General features: G+C 51.9%; 1 protein-coding gene across 1 annotated transcript in view; it reads left to right on the top strand.

Annotated features, from left to right (window-relative positions):
* The first annotated feature begins 1,352 nt into the window (after positions 1–1,352).
* Positions 1,353–18,435, top strand: part of parp1 (poly (ADP-ribose) polymerase 1) — a 59,104-nt gene continuing 42,021 nt past the window's right edge. Inside the window, exons 1-4 of the mRNA XM_078542876.1 lie at positions 1,353–1,645; positions 10,324–10,486; positions 12,213–12,328; positions 16,594–16,808. Coding sequence (XP_078399002.1) covers positions 1,532–1,645; positions 10,324–10,486; positions 12,213–12,328; positions 16,594–16,808 — 608 coding nt within the window. The 5' untranslated portion in view covers positions 1,353–1,531. The remainder of the gene's footprint in view (positions 1,646–10,323; positions 10,487–12,212; positions 12,329–16,593; positions 16,809–18,435) is intronic.

Genomic DNA, 18,435 nt, shown 5'->3' with positions numbered 1-18,435 from the left:
GTCTCAGTGTCTCCGTGCTCGCCTCTCCCTGTCTCTCACTCCGGGTCCCAGTGTCTCCGTGCTCTCCTCTCAATGTCTCTCACTCCGGGTCTCAGTGTCCCCGTGCTCTCCTCTCCCTGTCTCTAACTCCGGGTCTCAGTGTCTCCGTGCTCCCCGCTCCCTGTCTCTCACTCCGGGTCTCAGTCTCCCCGTGCTCTCCGCTACCTGTCTCTCACTCCGGGTCTCAGTCTCCCCGTGCTCTCCTCTCCCTGTCTCTCACTCCGGGTCTCAGTGTCCTCGTGCTCTCCGCTCCCTGTCACTCACTCTGGGTCTCGATGCCCCCGTGCTCTCCGCTCTCTGTCTCTCACTCCGGGTCTCAGTGTCCCCGTGCTCTCCGCTCCCTGTCTCTCACTCCGAGTCTCAGTGTCCCCGCACCCTGTCTCTCACTCCGGGTCTCAGTGTCCCCGTGCTCTCCTCTCCCTGTCTCTCACTCCGGGTCTGTGTCCCCGTGCTCTCCGCTCCCTGTCTCTCACTCCGGGTCTCAGTGTCCCCATGCTCTCCTCTCCCTGTCTCTCACTCCGGGTCTCAGTGTCCCCATGCTCTCCTCTCCTAGTCTCTCACTCTGGGTCTCGATGCCCCCGTGCTCTCCGCTCCCTGTCTCTCACTCCGGGTCTTAGGGTCCCCGTGCTTTCCGCTCCCTGTCTCTCACTCCGGGTCTCAGTGTCCCCGTGCTCTCCGCTCCCTGACTCTCACTCCGGGTCTCAGTGTCCCCGTGCTCTCCGCTTCCTGTCTCTCACTCCGGGTCTCAGTGTCCCCGTGCTCTCCTCTCCCTGTCTCTCACTCCGGGTCTCAGTGTCCCCGTGCTCTCCTCTCCCTGTCTCTCACTCCAGGTCTCAGTTTCCCCGTGCTCTCCTCTCCCTGTCTATCACTCCGGGTCTCAGTGTCTCCGTGCTCGCCTCTCCCTGTCTCTCACTCCAGGTCCCAGTGTCTCCGTGCTCTCCTCTCAATGTCTCTCACTCCGGGTCTCAGTGTCCCCGTGCTCTCCTCTCCATGTCTCTAACTCCGGGTCTCAGTGTCCCCGTGCTCCCCGCTCCCTGTCTCTCACTCCGGGTCTCAGTCTCCCCGTGCTCTCCTCTCCCTGTCTCTCACTCCGGGTCTCAGTCTCCCCGTGCTCTCCTCTCCCTGTCTCTCACTCCGGGTCTCAGTGTCCCTGTGCTCTCCTCTCCCTGTCTCTCACTCCGGGTCTCAATGTCCCCGTGCTCTCCTCTCCCTGTCTCTCACTCCGGGTCTCAGTGTCCGCGTGCTCTCCTCTCCCTGTCTCTCACTCCGGGTCTCAATGTCCCCGTGCTCTCCTCTCCCTGTCTCTCACTCCGGGTCTCAATGTCCCCGTGCTCTCCTCTCCCTGTCTCTCACTCCGGGTCTCAGTGTCCGCGTGCTCTCTGCTCCCTGTCAATCACTCCGGGTGTCACTCCGCCTCCGCCTGTGCCGCGCGCTTGCTCCGGGTTCCCTCCCCCCTCCTGCAGGCGCGGCTGCTCCTGCTGCATCCACAGACATGGCTGAGGCCAAGCTCTTCAAAGCCGAGTACGCCAAGAGCGGCCGGGCCTCCTGCAAGAAATGCGGCGAAAGCATCGCCAAGGAGTGCCTGCGGCTGGCGATCATGGTGCAGGTAAATGGGGGCGGTGAGGTTTGTGTGTGTCGGGCCCGCTCACTGCACCCGGTCCCCGGGCCCGCTCACTGCTCCCGGGCCCGCTCACTGCCGCCCGGCCCCGCTCACTGCCCCCGGCTCCCGGTCCCCGGGCCCGCTCACTGCCCCCGGTCCCCGGGCCCGCTCACTGCCCCCGGTCCCCGGGCCCGCTCACTGCTCCCGGGCCCGCTCACTGCCGCCCGGCCCCGCTCACTGCCGCCCGGCCCCGCTCACTGCCCCCGGCTCCCGGTCCCCGGGCCCGCTCACTGCTCCCGGGCCCGCTCACTGCCGCCCGGCCCCGCTCACTGCCCCCGGCTCCCGGTCCCCGGGCCCGCTCACTGCCCCCGGTCCCCGGGCCCGCTCACTGCTCCCGGGCCCGCTCACTGCCGCCCGGCCCCGCTCACTGCCCCCGGCTCCCGGTCCCCGGGCCCGCTCACTGCTCCCGGCTCCCGGGCCCGCTCACTGCTCCCGGGCCCGCTCACTGCCGCCCGGCCCCGCTCACTGCCCCCGGCTCCCGGTCCCCGGGCCCGCTCACTGCTCCCGGGCCCGCTCACTGCCGCCCGGCCCCGCACACTGCCCCCGGCTCCCGGTCCCCGGGCCCGCTCACTGCTCCCGGGCCCGCTCACTGCTCCCGGCTCCCGGGCCCGCTCACTGCCCCCGGTCCCCGGGCCCGCTCACTGCCCCCGGCCCCCGGCTCCGCTCACTGCCGCCCGGCCCCCGGCTCCGCTCACTGCCGCCCGGCCCCGCTCACTGCTCCCGGCTCCCGGTCCCCGGGCCCGCTCACTGCCCCCGGCTCCCAGGTCCCGGGCCCGCTCACTGCTCCCGGCTTCCGGTCCCCGGGCCCGCTCACTGCCCCCGGCTCCGCTCACTGCCGCCCGGCCCCGCTCACTGCTCCCGGCTCCCGGTCCCCGGGCCCGCTCACTGCCCCCGGCTCCGCTCACTGCCGCCCGGCCCCGCTCACTGCTCCCGGCTCCCGGTCCCCGGGCCCGCTCACTGTCCCCGGCTCCCAGGTCCCGGGCCCGCTCACTGCCCCCGGCTCCCAGGTCCCGGGCCCGCTCACTGCCGCCCGGCTCCCGCGTCCGCTGACTGTCCCCTGCCCCGCTCTCCGCCCCCGGCCCCTCTCGCTGCCCCCGGCCCCGCTCGCTGTCCCCGGTCCCCGGCCCCGCTCGCTGTCCCCGGTCCCCGGCCCCGCTCGCTGCCCCCGGTCCCCGGCCCCGCTCGCTGCCCCCGGTCCCCGGCCCCGCTCGCTGCCCCCGGTCCCCGGCCCCGCTCGCTGCCCCCGGTCCCCGGCCCCGCTCGCTGCCCCCGGTCCCCGGCCCCGCTCGCTGCCCCCGGTCCCCGGCCCCGCTCGCTCCCCCCGGTCCCCGGCCCCGCTCGCTGCCCCCGGCCCCGCTCTCCGCCCCGGCCTCGCTGGCTGCCCCCGGCCCCGCGCTCCGCCCCCGGCCCCCCTCTCCCGGCAGCCAGCCCTCGTGCTGCAGCGCGCGGCCGTTAGTCTCCCCAGCAACCGTCCCTTTTTCAAATAATAACCGTGCCTTTCTCAGCCGGGATGCGGCGGCTTTATTTACGTTGTCGGTTTGGCGGTTGGGGATGTATTTTGAGGCTGAGCGGGTGGCGGTGTTCGCTTTGCTTTGAGTTTGTGTTGCTGAAGCTCTCCGGGAGGCAGGCCCTCCTCTCACCGCCTCAGGCTGCAACTTCCATTCTGCACCACTGCCCTTACACTCTCAACTCAGCCTGGCTTTCCTCAGCTCAAATCCTCCCCCCGCCCCCCCACTTCCCCCATATAAACTTTAGCACTTATTATTACAATTTGAAATCATTTTTATTTTCTGGAATAATAGGTGGATAATTGGGAGTCGAGTTTCCAAATCGTTGCAAATGGACAGCCAGCCTCCCCACCGCCCAGACCAAACTCCTCACCGCCCAGACCAAACTCCTCACCGCCCAGACCAAACTCCCCACTGCCCAGACCAACCTCCCCACCGCCCAGACCAACCTCCCCACCGCCCAGACCAAACTCCTCACCGCCCAGACCAAACTCCTCACCGCCCAGACCAACCTCCCCACCGCCCAGACCAAACTCCTCACCGCCCAGACCAAACTCCCCACCGCCCAGACCAAACTCCCCACTGCCCAGACCAACCTCCCCACCGCCCAGACCAAACTCCTCACCGCCCAGACCAAACTCCTCACCGCCCAGACCAAACTCCCCACCGCCCAGACCAACCTCCCCACTGCCCAGACCAAACTCCTCTCCGCCCAGACCAAACTCCTCACTGCCCAGACCAAACTCCCCACCGCCCAGACCAAACTCCTCACCGCCCAGACCAAACTCCTCACCGCCCAGACCAACCTCCCCACCGCCCAGACCAAACTCCCCACCGCCCAGACCAAACTCCTCACCGCCCAGACCAAACTCCCCACCGCCCAGACCAACCTCCCCACCGCCCAGACCAAACTCCCCACCGCCCAGACCAAACTCCCCACCGCCCAGACCAACCTCCTCACCGCCCAGACCAACCTCCTCACCGCCCAGACCAACCTCCTCACCGCCCAGACCAACCTCCCCACCGCCCAGACCAAACTCCTCACCGCCCAGACCAACCTCCCCAGTGCCCAGACCAAACTCCCCAGTGCCCAGACCAAACTCCCCAGTGCCCAGACCAAACTCCCCAGTGCCCAGACGAACCTCCTCACCGCCCAGACCAACCTCCCCACCGCCCAGACCAAACTCCTCACCGCCCAGACCAACCTCCCCAGTGCCCAGACCAAACTCCCCAGTGCCCAGACCAAACTCCCCAGTGCCCAGACCAAACTCCCCAGTGCCCAGACGAACCTCCTCACCGCCCAGACCAACCTCCCCACCGCCCAGACCAAACTCCTCACCGCCCAGACCAACCTACCCACTGCCCAGACCAACCTCCGCACCCCCCGGACCAAACTCCTCACTGCCCGGACCAACCTCCCCACCGCCCGGACCAAACTCCTCACCGCCCGGACCAAACCCCTCACCGCCCGGACCAACCTACCCACCGCCCAGACCAACCTCCGCACCCCCCGGACCAAACTCCTCACCGCCCGGACCAACCTCCTCACCGCCCGGACCAAACCCCTCACCGCCCAGACCAAACCCCTCACCGCCCAGACCAAACTCCCCACCGCCCGGACCAACCTCCCCACCGCCCGGACCAACCTCCCCACCGCCCGGACCAAACTCCTCACCGCCCGGACCAACCTGCCCACCGCCCGGACCAACCTGCCCACCGCCCAGACCAAACTCCTCACCGCCCGGACCAAACTCCCCACCGCCCGGACCAAACTCCTCACCGCCCGGACCAAACTCCTCACCGCCCGGACCAACCTCCCCACCGCCCGGACCAACCTCCCCACGGCCCGGACCAACCTCCCCGCTGCCCGGACCAAACTCCCCACTGCCCGGACCAAACTCCCCACTGCCCAGACCAAACTCCCCACTGTCCAGACCAAACTCCTCACTGCCCAGACCAAACTCCTCACTGCTCAGACCAAACTCCTCACTGCCCAGACCAACCTCCCCACTGCCCGGACCAACCTCCCCACTGCCCGGACCAACCTCCCCACTGCCCAGACCAAACTCCCCACTGCCCAGACGAACCTCCCCACTGCCCGGCCCAAACTCCCCGCTGCCCGGACCAACCTCCCCGCTGCCCGGACCAACCTCCCCGCTGCCCGGACCAACCTCCCCGCTGCCCAGACCAAACTCCCCACTGCCCGGACCAAACTCCCCGCTGCCCGGACCGAACTCCCCACTGCCCAGACCAAACTCCCCACTGCTAGGGGCTTCACATGACTAGACCCTGCATTCTCTCTGTAGGATTCCTCCATTTTATCCACCCCTCTACTTCTCTGTTGTCTGTTCTTTTTGTTTTGCGCCAGTTATCATGTTGTACATTGAAATGTAGAGTCGGATTCTGAGGAGAGTGTCATTGTGGAAATGTTTGTTTAACAAATGGAAGGTGGAACGTGCAGTTGTGATCCAAGGGCAAAATACTACGGATGCTGGAAATCTGAAATAAAGTGGGAGGGGATCCTCGGTTGAAGAAGAGGGAAGATATCTTGAAAGCACTGCTATGAACGGTTGCATCATCGGAACAGATGCGACAGATATGGTGATACTGGGAGAATGGAACAGAGTCCTTATAGAAAGCAGGATGTGAGGAAGTGTAGTCAAGGTAGCTGTGGTAGTGGTGGGCTTGTAATAACTATTAGCAGACAACCTATCCCAGAAATGGAGAAGGAAAGGGAAGTGCTTGGAAGCAAAGTTGATGAAGTTTTCTAATTCAGACCGAGAGCAGGAAACTGCAACTATACCGACATCAATGTACTAGAAAAAGTGTTGAGGGTTGGGGGGAAGTCCCGAGAAGGACTGAAACAAGAAAAGTTCCACATATCCTACAAAAAGACCTGTTTAGTGAGGACCCAAGTAGGTTCTCCTAGCAGCACCTTTTATTTACAAAGTGATCCATTTTGGTAGGAAGAATGAGGAGAGGCAATTTAAACTAAAAGGTACAATTGTAAATGGGGTGCAGAAATGGAGAGACCTGGGGGTATAAGTGTGCAAACATTCAAAGGTGTTAGGATAGGTTGAGAAAGTGGTTAAAAAAAAATCATACGACATCCTGGGCTTTATAAATGGAGGCATAGAGTATAGAAGCAAATAAGTTACATTGAAATAAAAACAGAAAATGCTGTAAAAACTCAGCAGGTCCAGCAGCATCTGGAGAGAGAAACAGAGTTAATGTTTGGAGTCTGTATGACTCTTCTTCAGAACTTTATGATGTACCTTTATAAAAAAACTGGTTCAGCCTCAACTGGAATATTGTGTCCAGTTCTGTGTGCTGCACTTTCAAAAGGATGTGAAATCTTTAGAGGGAGTGCAGAAAAGATTCAAGAGAATAGTTCCAGGGATGGAGGACTTCAGCCCAAGGGTAGATTGGAGAAGCTGGGATTATTCTCCGCAGAGAAGAGAGGGTTGAGAAGAGATTTAATAGAGCTCTTCAAAATCATGAGGTGTCTGGGCAGAGTAGATGGGGAAAAATGTTCTCATTGGCAGAAGGATCGAGAACCAGAGGACACAGATACAAAGTGAAAAGAATCAATGGCAACATGATGCAGTGAGTGGTTAGGATCAGGAATACGTGGTGGAGGCAGCTTCAGTTGTGGCTTTCAAAAGGGAATTAGATAAACACCTGAAGGCTGAACACTGGGAGTGTTCTGGGGAAAAGGCGGGGGTGGAGGACTGGCTGAGTTGCTCATGCAGAGAGCTGGCACGGACTCAGTGGGCCAATGAACTCTTTCCGTGCTGTAACCATTTAATGTTGCCGTGAAGGACGGCATCGTAGTGACATGGATTAAACATGCACTCAGTTTGGGTAGTTTTCTGCTTATTGAGATGAGCAGTGCCGGGCCTGTGGAGTGGACAGCCTTGCATTTTTTAGGCCCACGGTCCCAGTCAAGATCGCACGCCTCTTGAGAGATAAAACAGCCTTGCTCTGTCGTTTTACGGTGTAGAGTTGTCTCCGTTAACAGCACAAGCTGTGTAGACTCCAAGTCACAAGGTGTTAAGCTGCCGGTGGCATAAGCGCTTATGTAGAATTTATAGCGCAGAAACTGGCTGTTCAGCTCACCTGCTCCGTGCCATGCTCCTCATAAGCCTTCTGTCATCCCTCCTCAACTAACAAATCTGTCTGGTTCTTTCTGTCTCTTGTGTTTATCTAGCTTCCCCTTGAATAATATGTGCCCCATTCCCCTCCACTACTCCCTGTGGTAGCAAGTTCCCCATTCTAAACACACGGAGGATAGAAGTTTCTTCCTGGATTTCCTATCGGATTTATTAGTTTCTGTCTTACGTTTATGACCTTTAGTTTAGGAATCCCCCACAAACTCTCTCTCTCTCTACCCTATCAAACCCTTTCATAATCTGTCAGGCCATCCTTCAGCCTGCACTATTTTGATGCTGCTTGGCAAGTTTGACTTCATAAACCATGAGAAGAATGGTACATTGAGGATTACGGTGAATAAATTGTTCTTGGGTTTCTTTTTATTCGTTCATGGGATGTAGGCGTTGCTGGCTAGGTCAGCATTTATAGCCCATCCCTAATTGCCCTTGTTCAGAGGGCTTTTTTTGTAAAGAGTCAGCCACATTGCTGTGGGTCTGGAGTCACATGTAGGCCAGACCAGGTAAGGGCAGCAGATTTCCTTCCCTAAAAGGACATTTGTGAAACAGATGGGTTTTTACAACAATTGGCAATAGTTTTGCAGCCATCATTAGACTTAAAATTCCAGATTTTTATTGAATTCAAACTTCACCATCTGCCATGGTGGGATTTGAATCCAGGTCTCCTGAGCGTTACCCTGGGTCTCTGGAACAGTGATGACGATCACTCTGAACAAGGAAGGCTATTCAGCCCATCTTTTTCAACAACAAAAACAGAAAATACAGGTCTAACAGCATCTGTGGAGAGAAAGACAGAGTTAACGTTTCGAGTCCGTATGACTCTTCTTCAGTCTTTTATGTTTTTGTTTCAGATTTCCAGCATCCGCAATATTTTCCTTTCAGCCCATCTTTTTGTTTATTTATGCAGAAACACTCTATAGTCCGCTCGTCCTCCCACTGCGACGTCCAGCTGTTTCTGAAATGGTTTGAGTTTTTATTAACCTTAACTGCTCTCTCTGGGAATTCATTCCCATGTGTTGCTCACTCTCCTTGTGAGGGAGAACATCTTTTCACCTGCTTGGGCCCCGATGGGCAGGGTTGGGGGGAGATTCCTCCTTTTGTACCCAATGTAGTACAGACTTAACCCTTATGGAAAGAGGGTCTGGCATTTATATGGCACCATAAAAGACTGTTTTCACCGATGGTGAGATTTCTACTGAGGGGACATAGATACAGGACACAAAATTGGAGAATATCTTTTTCACAGAATCTTTACAGTGCAGAAGGAGGCCATTCGACCCATCAAGTCTTCTCTGGATCTCTGAAAGAACATCCTATCTAGTTCCAATCCCCTGCCTTATCCCTGTAACCCTGCACATTCTTTCTTTCCGGGTATAAATTCAATTCCCTTTTGAATACCTCCATCGAACCTGCCTCCGCCACCCTTTCAGGAAGTTCAATCTGGACTCCAACCCACCCTCTGGGTGATAAGTTTTTTTTATTCCATTGAGGTTTGTGAGGCTGCAGAATTGGTGACTGGAGCAGAGACCAAGACCACGTTTGTTTGACATTAGATACGTGATTGGGCTGAAAAGTCAGTATCCATAATCCCTCAAAAAAAAAATCTCGGAGCAAGGAATTGTTTGTAGTTTTGTTCCTATCGCAGCCATTTTGGACGAAGAAGCAAGGCCGAATATTGATTGAACAAGCTCTTTGTTCTGGATGTAACAGGATCGTGAGATGTACAATTCAAGCAACAGAGCCTGTTTTAATATTTCATGTCTTGACCTAGATTATATGCTTGAGCACCAGAGTGCCTTTGAGGCGAGCATGTCATCACTTGGACTGAACTAGGCCACTGAGTGAACGATCAGATTACATTCCACCCTACGGAACACAGTCGACTTATCCAAGCATTTGTTTCCCTTCACACACCTAAGGCAAAGGAAAAGACTTCCCATTTAAACTTCTTCACCTGCTTGAGATCGAGGCTCAGCGGTAGCTGTATGGCTTCTGAATCAGAAGGCTGTGGGTTAAAATCTCGCTCCAGATACTGGAGCACATAATCCAACCTGACACTTCCAATGCAATACTGAGGGAGTGTTGCACTGTTGGGAGGTGCTGTCTTTTGGATGAGATGTTAAACCTAGGCCCCCGTCCACCCCCTCCGGTGGATGCAAAAGATCCTGCAGGTCCAATTTGAAACGAGGAGTTTTTGCCCTTTCCTGGTCAATATTTATCTGTCAGTCAACAATACTCATGAAGCTCAACATCATCCAGGACAAAGCAGCCCACCTGATTGGCACCCCTTCCTCAAACATTCACTCCTCCACCACTGATGCTTAGTAGCAGCAGTGTGTACCATCTACAGGATGCACTGCAGAAACTCACCAAGGCTCCTTAGACAGCACCTTCCAAACCCACAACCGCTACTATCTAGAAGGACAAGGACAGCAGATAGATGGGAATACTACCACCTGGAAGTGCCCCCCCCTCCAAGTCACTCACCATCCTGACTTGGAAATATATCGCCGTTCCTTCACTGTCACTGGGTCAAAATCCTGGAACTTTCTCCCTAACAGCACTGTGGGTGTACATATGCCACATGGACTGCTGCAGTTCAAGAAGGCAGCTCACCACCACCAGGGCAGTTAGGGATGGGCAATAAATGCTGGCCTTGCCAGCGACACCCACATCCCATCAATGAAAGCATTATCTGGTCATTATCACTTACCGTGTAAGTGGGTTTGCTGTGTGCAAATTGGCTGCTGCGTTTGCTACATTACAACAGTGACAACATTTCAGGGTCTGTAAAGTTCTTTGGGACATCTTGACATCATTGAAGGTAGCTGTTTTCTTTCTTTCCTTCCCTCCTTCCTCCTTTTTCGATGCTCCAGACTATCTAGCCAATCGATCAATGTTGAAGTTGCCCCAGTGTGACACTTGTGTGAATTGTGTTCCCTTGCAGTCGCCGATGTTTGACGGGAAGGTGCCCCACTGGCACCACTATGCCTGTTTTTGGAAGCGAGCACGGGTTGTGTCGCCCGCGGACGTAGATGGGTTGTCAGACCTTCGGTGGGACGACCAAGAGAAGATTAAAAAGGCCATTGAAACTGGAGGAGCAGGAGGAGGTACTACACATTATTACTTTTATATTTCTACTGGCACACTCCCAGAAACTGCTCCCTCAACCTCTCTCTACTCCCTTCCCCCTTGCTCCACTTTCACTTACCTCAGGTTTGACTCTCCATCTTATTCTACCTCTCATATCTCTTCCCCTTAGGGTTTTTATTTGGCTTTCAAAATTCAGCTTTTAAAAAATATCAGGTTAGAATGAGGAAAGAGACTGTCCTTCTCCCCAGATATCTCTTTCCCTTCCCCTGCTTTTTCTGCCCTCACCCTGGTATTTACAACCTACTCCAGGCAGCTTGATGAATAATAAAGCATTTTAAATAGAATTGTTTTGTTATTTTTTAATTGTGTTGTTAAAGTTACTTTTCATGTAAATCAAAAAATTCAAGATGGTGGATCATTCTAAATTAGTGGCTTTAAAACAAATGAAACAATTTGCCCTGTTTTCAGAGCTGTTTTCCTTGTTATTCACTGTTTTAAAAAGTTGAGTGTAAAAGTAGTTTCGATTGGTTAGGTGATTGGCAACTTGATGGTTAAGTCTTATTATTGCCTTAAAGACCATTGACATCTAAGGTTTGCTACTCCGGATGCGTCGGATACAGGACATCTGATTATATAGAGGTGCTTAACATACTCATTCAAAACGGAATAAAACTAAGCTTCTTGCCATGTTTCAATTATACAATCTTGGCTTTGCTTTTCCAAAGTAAATATCCTGAGTTTTTGTTTAAATGCAGTGGAATCCCGACCCTCTACCATTCCAGCTCACCATCCAAATTTTTACAGGACAGTGTCTTGGACAAAAAGCCATCTCAACGTCCAGACTCGCAATGTCAATCCCTCCTGTCTCGCGTAAATCTTCCTCGAGGCATGAGGCAGATGGGAGCGTATTTGCCATTTTACGTTGTGATTGTCCTTCTCCCTGCCTATTCCCACCCAGAGCTGTGCCTGTGAGACATGGAGACCTGGCATTGTAGTTTTATCTACGATTACATTTCCTGACTTGCTGGTTCATCCTATTTGAGTTTTGTTGTCCTGGAGTTTCAGGAATGTCTATTCTCAGCCTTATTGGTGGATTAATCCTAAATTAAAACACTGAGATTTATTGGCCTCAGCAGCTTGAGATATCCACAAATTTAGGAAAGCGCAAACAAACTTCATTTATGTCCATACCACCTAATCACAGAATGATACAGCACCAAAAGGAGGCCATTTGGCCCATCAGGTCTGAGATATCCTATTAATCCCACTCTCCTTTTTCACTACATCCCTAATGTTTTCTTCTTCAAGTATTTATCCACTTCCATTTTGAAAGTTGTTACTGAGCCTATTTCCATCGCCTTTCAGGCAGGCCCATCTGAGGTTCTCTTCCCAATTACCTGGAAACTGTGTCCTCTGCTTACCAACTCTTCTGCCAGTGGAAACAGTTGCTCCTTATTTACTCTTACCAGAGCCCTTTTATAATTTAGAAACACCTCTATCGAATCTCCCCTTAATTTTCTTTAACAGACAAACTTGTATTCACTGCCCTAAAGAGAACAATTCCAGCTTCACCAGTCTCTTCAGCAGATAAGAAGTTTGGATGCACAAGGCATAAATTATAGCTGTACTATGATATTCATGAGGCCAAATCATGGACGCACTCTTATCCACCCTACTGAATATGTAGTATTGTGGTTCCATTCTGCTTTGCTGGTAAAACATGTTCCTTTTTCAAACACACAGGAAAAGGTGGTGAGCAGGGAGAGGCAAAAGGGGAGAAGACCCTGAATGACTTTGTAGTGGAATACGCCAAGTCAAACAGGAGCGTGTGTAAAGGCTGCAGTAAAAAAATAGAAAAGGTGAGTGGATGTTGAACAGTCACTTCTAACGTTGAGGGGTTAGAATAATCCAGCCTGGGAATCGGGGCCTAGTTAGAATAGCCCAGCCCAGCCTGGGAGTCGGGGCCTTGTTGGAGTAGCCCAGCCCGGCCTGGGAGTCGGGGCCTGGTTAGAGTAGCCCAGCCCAGCCTGGGAGTCGGGGCCTGGTTAGAGTAGCCCAGCCCGGCCTGGGAGTCGGGGCCTGGTTAGAGTAGCCCAGCCCGGCCTGGGAGTCGGGGCCTGGTTAGAGTAGCCCAGCCCGGCCTGGGACCCGGGGCTGGGTTAGAGTAGCCCAGCCCGGCCTGGGAGCCGGGGCCTGGTTAGAGTAGCCCAGCCCAGCCTGGTTAGAGTAGCCCAGCCCGGCCTGGGAGCCGGGGCCTGGTTAGAGTAGCCCAGCCCGGCCTGGGAGCCGGGGCCTGGTTAGAGTAGCCCAGCCCGGCCTGGGAGCCGGGGCCTGGTTAGAGTAGCCCAGCCCGGCCTGGGAGCCGGGGCCTGGTTAGAGTAGCCCAGCCCGGCCTGGGAGCCGGCGCCTGGTTAGAGTAGCCCAGCCCGGCCGGGGAGCCGGGGCCTGGTTAGAGTAGCCCAGCCCGGCCGGGGAGCCGGGGCCTGGTTAGAGTAGCCCAGCCCGGCCGGGGAGCCGGGGCCTGGTTAGAGTAGCCCAGCCCGGCCAGGGAGCCGGGGCCTGGCTACAATAACACCGTGTTGGAGTTGGGGGCTAGTTAGATGTGAAGATCAATGTTTTTTTTAAAATATTTTTGGAAATATGGTGGTATTCTGTAAAGAAGGCTGTGTGTGTGTCCATGATTAAACTGGAGTAATTCAGTAAAGGCAACTTGTCTGTGGGAACTGAGGGATGAAAGGTAAAGTTGTTAGATTCATGCATTTGTAATGAGAGGCTGGTGATGTTGGATTTACATGTAAATAGGTTGGGTAGAATTTGCATTATGAAATAAGTAGGGACTTGACTTTTTAGCTATTGAATTTCAATGGGGAGTTTAGAAGTGACAAGAAACTTTGACAACTTACAAAGGTTTCATAAGTAAACAAGGGAAGGTTATTAAATTTTATTTGCCCTGAAAGTGGAGGCAATAGGAAAGCATGAAAAAAGTTTTATATTTTGGAAAAGTTGAGTTCAAAGAGGTGCTTAGAACAATGGAATCTCAGATGAAAGGGGAAAAGGATATTTAAGGAAAGATGTTGAGCTGAGTTGGGTGGCAGTGTGGGGGAGATGTCCTGAGACCAGATCTGTGCTGGGAGAAGGTGTGAAAGTTATGAATTTGAAGCAGCCATCGAGTTTTCAAGCCGGAGAACTCCTTGTTTTCAGAAAGCAGCCTGTTTCTGAACCTTTCTTTTGGATTTCCACAGCAGAGTGGAAGAGGGTGAGAAGTCGTGTGCTATACCTTTACTAAAGTGACAGCAGTTTTTGCCTTGTGTTGTGACGCGGCAGATGATGTGTGCCAGGCGGGCCCAAATCCATGAGGTTCCGCGGTCACAACAGTTTTTGCAATTTGTATTTATTACGAGAAGATTGAGCACTGAAATCAGAAGAAATGAGTCCACTAAGACCTTTAGAATTTTCTTTTGTTAATAAATATTTTAATTTAAAACTTTAAAAGATGTCAAACACATACATAAAATTCCAGTTACTTCATACTATAGTAAATACTAAAATTCCTGCCTAACCTGACTCCCAAATACACCCCCTCGTAAGGCAACAGTCCCAAATAGATTTTAAAGTTAGAAAAAACCAGACCAGTACAATTATCACCTTTAAGGCTGGATGCAGCAAAACTCATACAGACATGGCTGGTGCGGTTTCTGAGGATGTTTCACCAGCTTCTGCTATGCAGCATCTCTCTCAACATAGCCTTTCATCCCACTTACATAAGTTTTCTCTCTTTAATCTGTAAATTCTATTGTCCTATTTGTCTTTGAAAATGTACTTTCCCATAATATAAAACTTTTCACGAAGCGACTATTGTCAGTAACCCTTGGGAAAAATAAACACATTGCTTGGCCTAGCTTCTTTGGCTAGGTGTAAAATCCTGAAACTCTTTGAAATTCAAACTGCCCTGACTTATCTCAAAACCTTACATTCTAATACTTCAAACATGTTTACGTATTTAGCATTTCAAACCTAGTTTCTTTTGATGAGTCAAAGTCTCCAGACCAGCTGTCTCCAATTCAATCAAATCCACACCCCGCCACACACACACACACACACAAACTATCCAACCCCCACTATTAACTTATTTTACAATAAATCACAATAATATTATGAAAATTATTATACTTTTGTAACATTTGGGTAATATTACTGGATTTTTATGGTTAAAAATCTATAAGGGAGCTGTTGCCAAGTAGTTTACTTGGGTGTCTTGACCAGGGTGGGTTTTTTGGGGGGATGTTTTGTAGCTTTAATCTTGGGTGCTTACGGTTTTTTTTCCTTCTTGTTAATAAATCTTTTAATTTTAATATCCTAAAAGTGTTACTGGGATTCTATGCTTCTGGGATCAGTAGTTCTTTCCCTCGTTTTCAAAATACAAAAAAAAGGTTATGATCAGTAAGACAGGTTTCCCTCTGGGATATGGGTTGCTCAGCAAATTACATCAGCTGTGGTCGTAACATTAGAAAACACAGTCTGGAAGTTGCGGCCTAGTTAGGATAGCACAGTCTGGGAGTTGTGGCTTAGTTAAATAACGTCTGGGAGTTGGGATCTGATTAGAGTAACACAGTCTGGGAGTTGGGGTCTGATTAGAGTAACACAGACTGGGAGTTGGGGTCTGATTAGAGTAACACAGTCTGGGAGTTGAGACCTAATTAGAGTAACACAGTCTGGGAGTTGGGGCCTAATTAGAGTAACACAGCCTGGGAGTTGGGGCCTAATTAGAGTTACACAGTCCGGGAGTTGGGGCCTAATTAGAGTAACACAGTCCGGGAGTTGGGGCCTAATTAGAGTAACACAGTCCGGGAGTTGGGGCCTAATTAGAGTAAGACAGTCCGGGAGTTGGGGCCTAATTAGAGTAACACAGTCTGGGAGTTGGGGCCTAATTAGAGTAACACAGTCCGGGAGTTGGGGCCTAATTCTAAAACAACTTACATTAAAGGGGCAAAATAAATGTAATAAAACCTCCCTTGATGCTTCGCAGCAGCATTATAAAACAAAACGTAGAATAGCACACTGCAGGAGTTCAGTTCTAGTTAGAAGTACACAGTCCGAGGGTTGGCACCTCATTTGTATTATGCATTTTTTTTTAAATCGCATTGGTAATACAGGAGGAAGATAATCTCACTTTCATGTAGGTGTCAGTGGGTAGTGCTGTTGTTTCTGAGTTTGTGTATTTGAGTCCCACTCCAGAGAGTTGAGCCCATAAACCACTGAGGGAGTGCTGCACCGTCAGAGGTGTTATTTTCTGGCTGAGGTGTTATACTGAGGCTTTCCTGAGTAGGAGGAGGGTTGATACCACAATGGTTGTCTTCTCTGCCCCAGCGTCCTCCACCTCCACTCCACCCAGCCCCTCTTCCCCCAGTATCCCTCCTGGAAGGAGGCTGTGTGGAAGTCTGGTAAGGGCAGAATTGAGTCAATTTCCTTCAGAGTGTCTCCCCACGGTGTGAGGCTCAATACTACACATGGCAACGCATATTGTGGGCGTGTTGAGAAGCCTCTGATGAAAGGGCTAATGGTTTGCTGCTAGATGTTTAGGCATTGGTTTGATATAAATTATATGACAGGCGAATTTGTTATCATTTTCTTGTATTCATTCTTGGGATGTGGGCTTCTCTGGCTGAGCCAGCATTTATTGCCCACTCCCATCTGCTCTTTGGAAGGTGGTGGTGAGCTGCCGCCTTGAACCGCTGCAGCCCATGTGGTGTAGGTACACCCACAGTGCTGTTAGGGAGGAAGTTCCAGGATTTTGACCCAGCAACAGTGAAGGAATGGCGATATATTTCCAAGTCAGGGTGGTGAGGGGCTTGGAGGGGAACTTCCAGGTTATGGTGTTCCCATGTGTCTGCTGCCCTTGTTCTTCTCGGTGGTAGGTGCCGTGTGAAGATGCTGTCGAAGGATCCTTGGTGAGTCGCTGCAGTGCATCTTTAGATGGTACACACGCTGCTACTGTGTGTTGGTAGTGGAGAGGGTGAATGTCCTAGGTGGTTTAGCAGAGAAATTAGGCTAAGGAACACAGCCATCCTCTACCCCCCTGCCGTTCACTGCTGTATAAAAACACTGTTGCATTTCTGCCACACAGGATACTGTCCGTGTCTCCAAGAAAATGATCAACCCTGAGAAGCCACAGCTGGGGATGATCGACCACTGGTATCACCCTGACTGCTTTGTGGCTAACAAAGCAGAACTTGGCTTTCTGCCCACCTACAGCGCCAGCCAACTGAAGGGCTTCAGTGCCTTGAGTGCAGAAGACAAGGGAGAACTGAAGAAGCAGCTTCCAGCTGTCAAGAGTGAAGGGTATTTATCTATTCATGAAAATTCAAATGCCCGTTAACCTACTGCACTCTGCACTGAAATACTTGATATCACTCCCAGATATTCAATATATGAGCCATCTGAACCCCTCGATTAGATTCCAGTCTGTGCTCACTCCCAGGTATCCATTATTCTATATATAAACCATCTGAACCCCTCGATTAGATTCTCAGCATTCCACCTGACTCTATTCCCTTCCAGTACCTCAAGAAGTCCTCCAATTTCGTTTTTTTAATTAGACCTTTGCAGCCAGACTGCACAAAGAGCAGGAAGCTATTTCTGTATGCTTTTTTGTACAAATGGTTTTCATTGTCACTGTTATAAGTGAAAGCCAGTGAATTTCCATCTTAAACATATTTGAGAGTCTGTCCCAGTGCATTTGCAGATAACCCTTGTGCTGTACAATGGTTTCTAAATAATTAATATAGTACATTATTTGATCCCGATATTCCATGTAACCTGTATTGAGTATCACAGGTACAACAGCTACAACCTGCATTTATGTAGCACTTTAACATAATGAAATATCCCAGGGTGCTTCACAGGAGCAATTATCAAACAATATTTGAGAGACATTAGGTCAGGTGACCAAAAGCTTGGGTCAAAGAGGTGGGGATTTAAGGAGTGTCTTAAAGGAGGAATGAGAGTTTGAGCAACATGAGCAGTGGTTAGACCATACGGTTCCTCAAGCCTGCAAAGGCTTAAAGACGTTGAGAGGCAGAGGAGTTTAGGGAGGAAATTCCAGAGCTTAGAATCTAGACAGCCGAAGCCATGGCAACCAATGATTGAAGTTAGGCATACTCAAGGGACCAGAATTGGAGGAGCTCAGATATCCCAGAGAATCGTGGGGCTGGAGGAGATTACAAAGAGGAGTTTACTTTTCTCTCTTGTGTCACCATTAGGGCTGTCCCATTGGTTGCCATTCCAGAGGACTGGCCATGTGGCTTCAGTGGGCACACGTATGGGCCTTTCAGATTGGTGAATGATTGTCCTGCCTCCTCTTCTGACTGGCCAGTCACCACTGTCAATCATTCCTCAGTTCCACCCAATGATTGACCAGTCGGAAGTAACACTGGTCACTGACCAAGAGGAAACGTATCATGAGCCGAATGTAAAATGAAAAGGTGCACAGTTGATGTCTCTCGGTCTGCCAACTGTGTGGAATTGCTGGTTGCTTATCATTTTAGTTTGAATGCCCAAGGATAGGTGAGCTTTCTTGGGTATAATTAGAAAACCCTGTCTGTATTGTATATTTTTTCTTCATTCTTTCATGGAATGTGGGTGTCACTGGCAAGGCCAGCACTTGTTGCCTATCTGTAATTGCCCTTGAACTGAGTGGTTTGCTAGGCCATTTCAGAGAAGTTAAGTCAGCCACATTGTTGTGGGTCTGGAGTCACATGTCAGCCAGACCAGGTAAGGATGGCAGATTTCCTTCGCTAAAGGACATTAGTGAATCAGATGGGTTTTTACAACAATCGACAATGGTTTCATGGTCATCATTACTGACACTAGGCTTTCTGTCCTGATTATTAATTGAATTTAACTTTCACCAGCTGCCTTGATGGGATTTGAACCCTTATCCCCAGAGCATTAGCTTGTGCCTCTGGAT

The sequence above is a fragment of the Cetorhinus maximus genome, chromosome 5 (assembly GCF_964194155.1).
Source record: "Cetorhinus maximus chromosome 5, sCetMax3.hap1.1, whole genome shotgun sequence".
In the NCBI taxonomy this organism is placed as follows: domain Eukaryota; kingdom Metazoa; phylum Chordata; class Chondrichthyes; order Lamniformes; family Cetorhinidae; genus Cetorhinus; species Cetorhinus maximus.
Note: the sequence above shows the minus strand (reverse complement) of the source record. Positions and strands in the feature narration are given on the sequence as shown.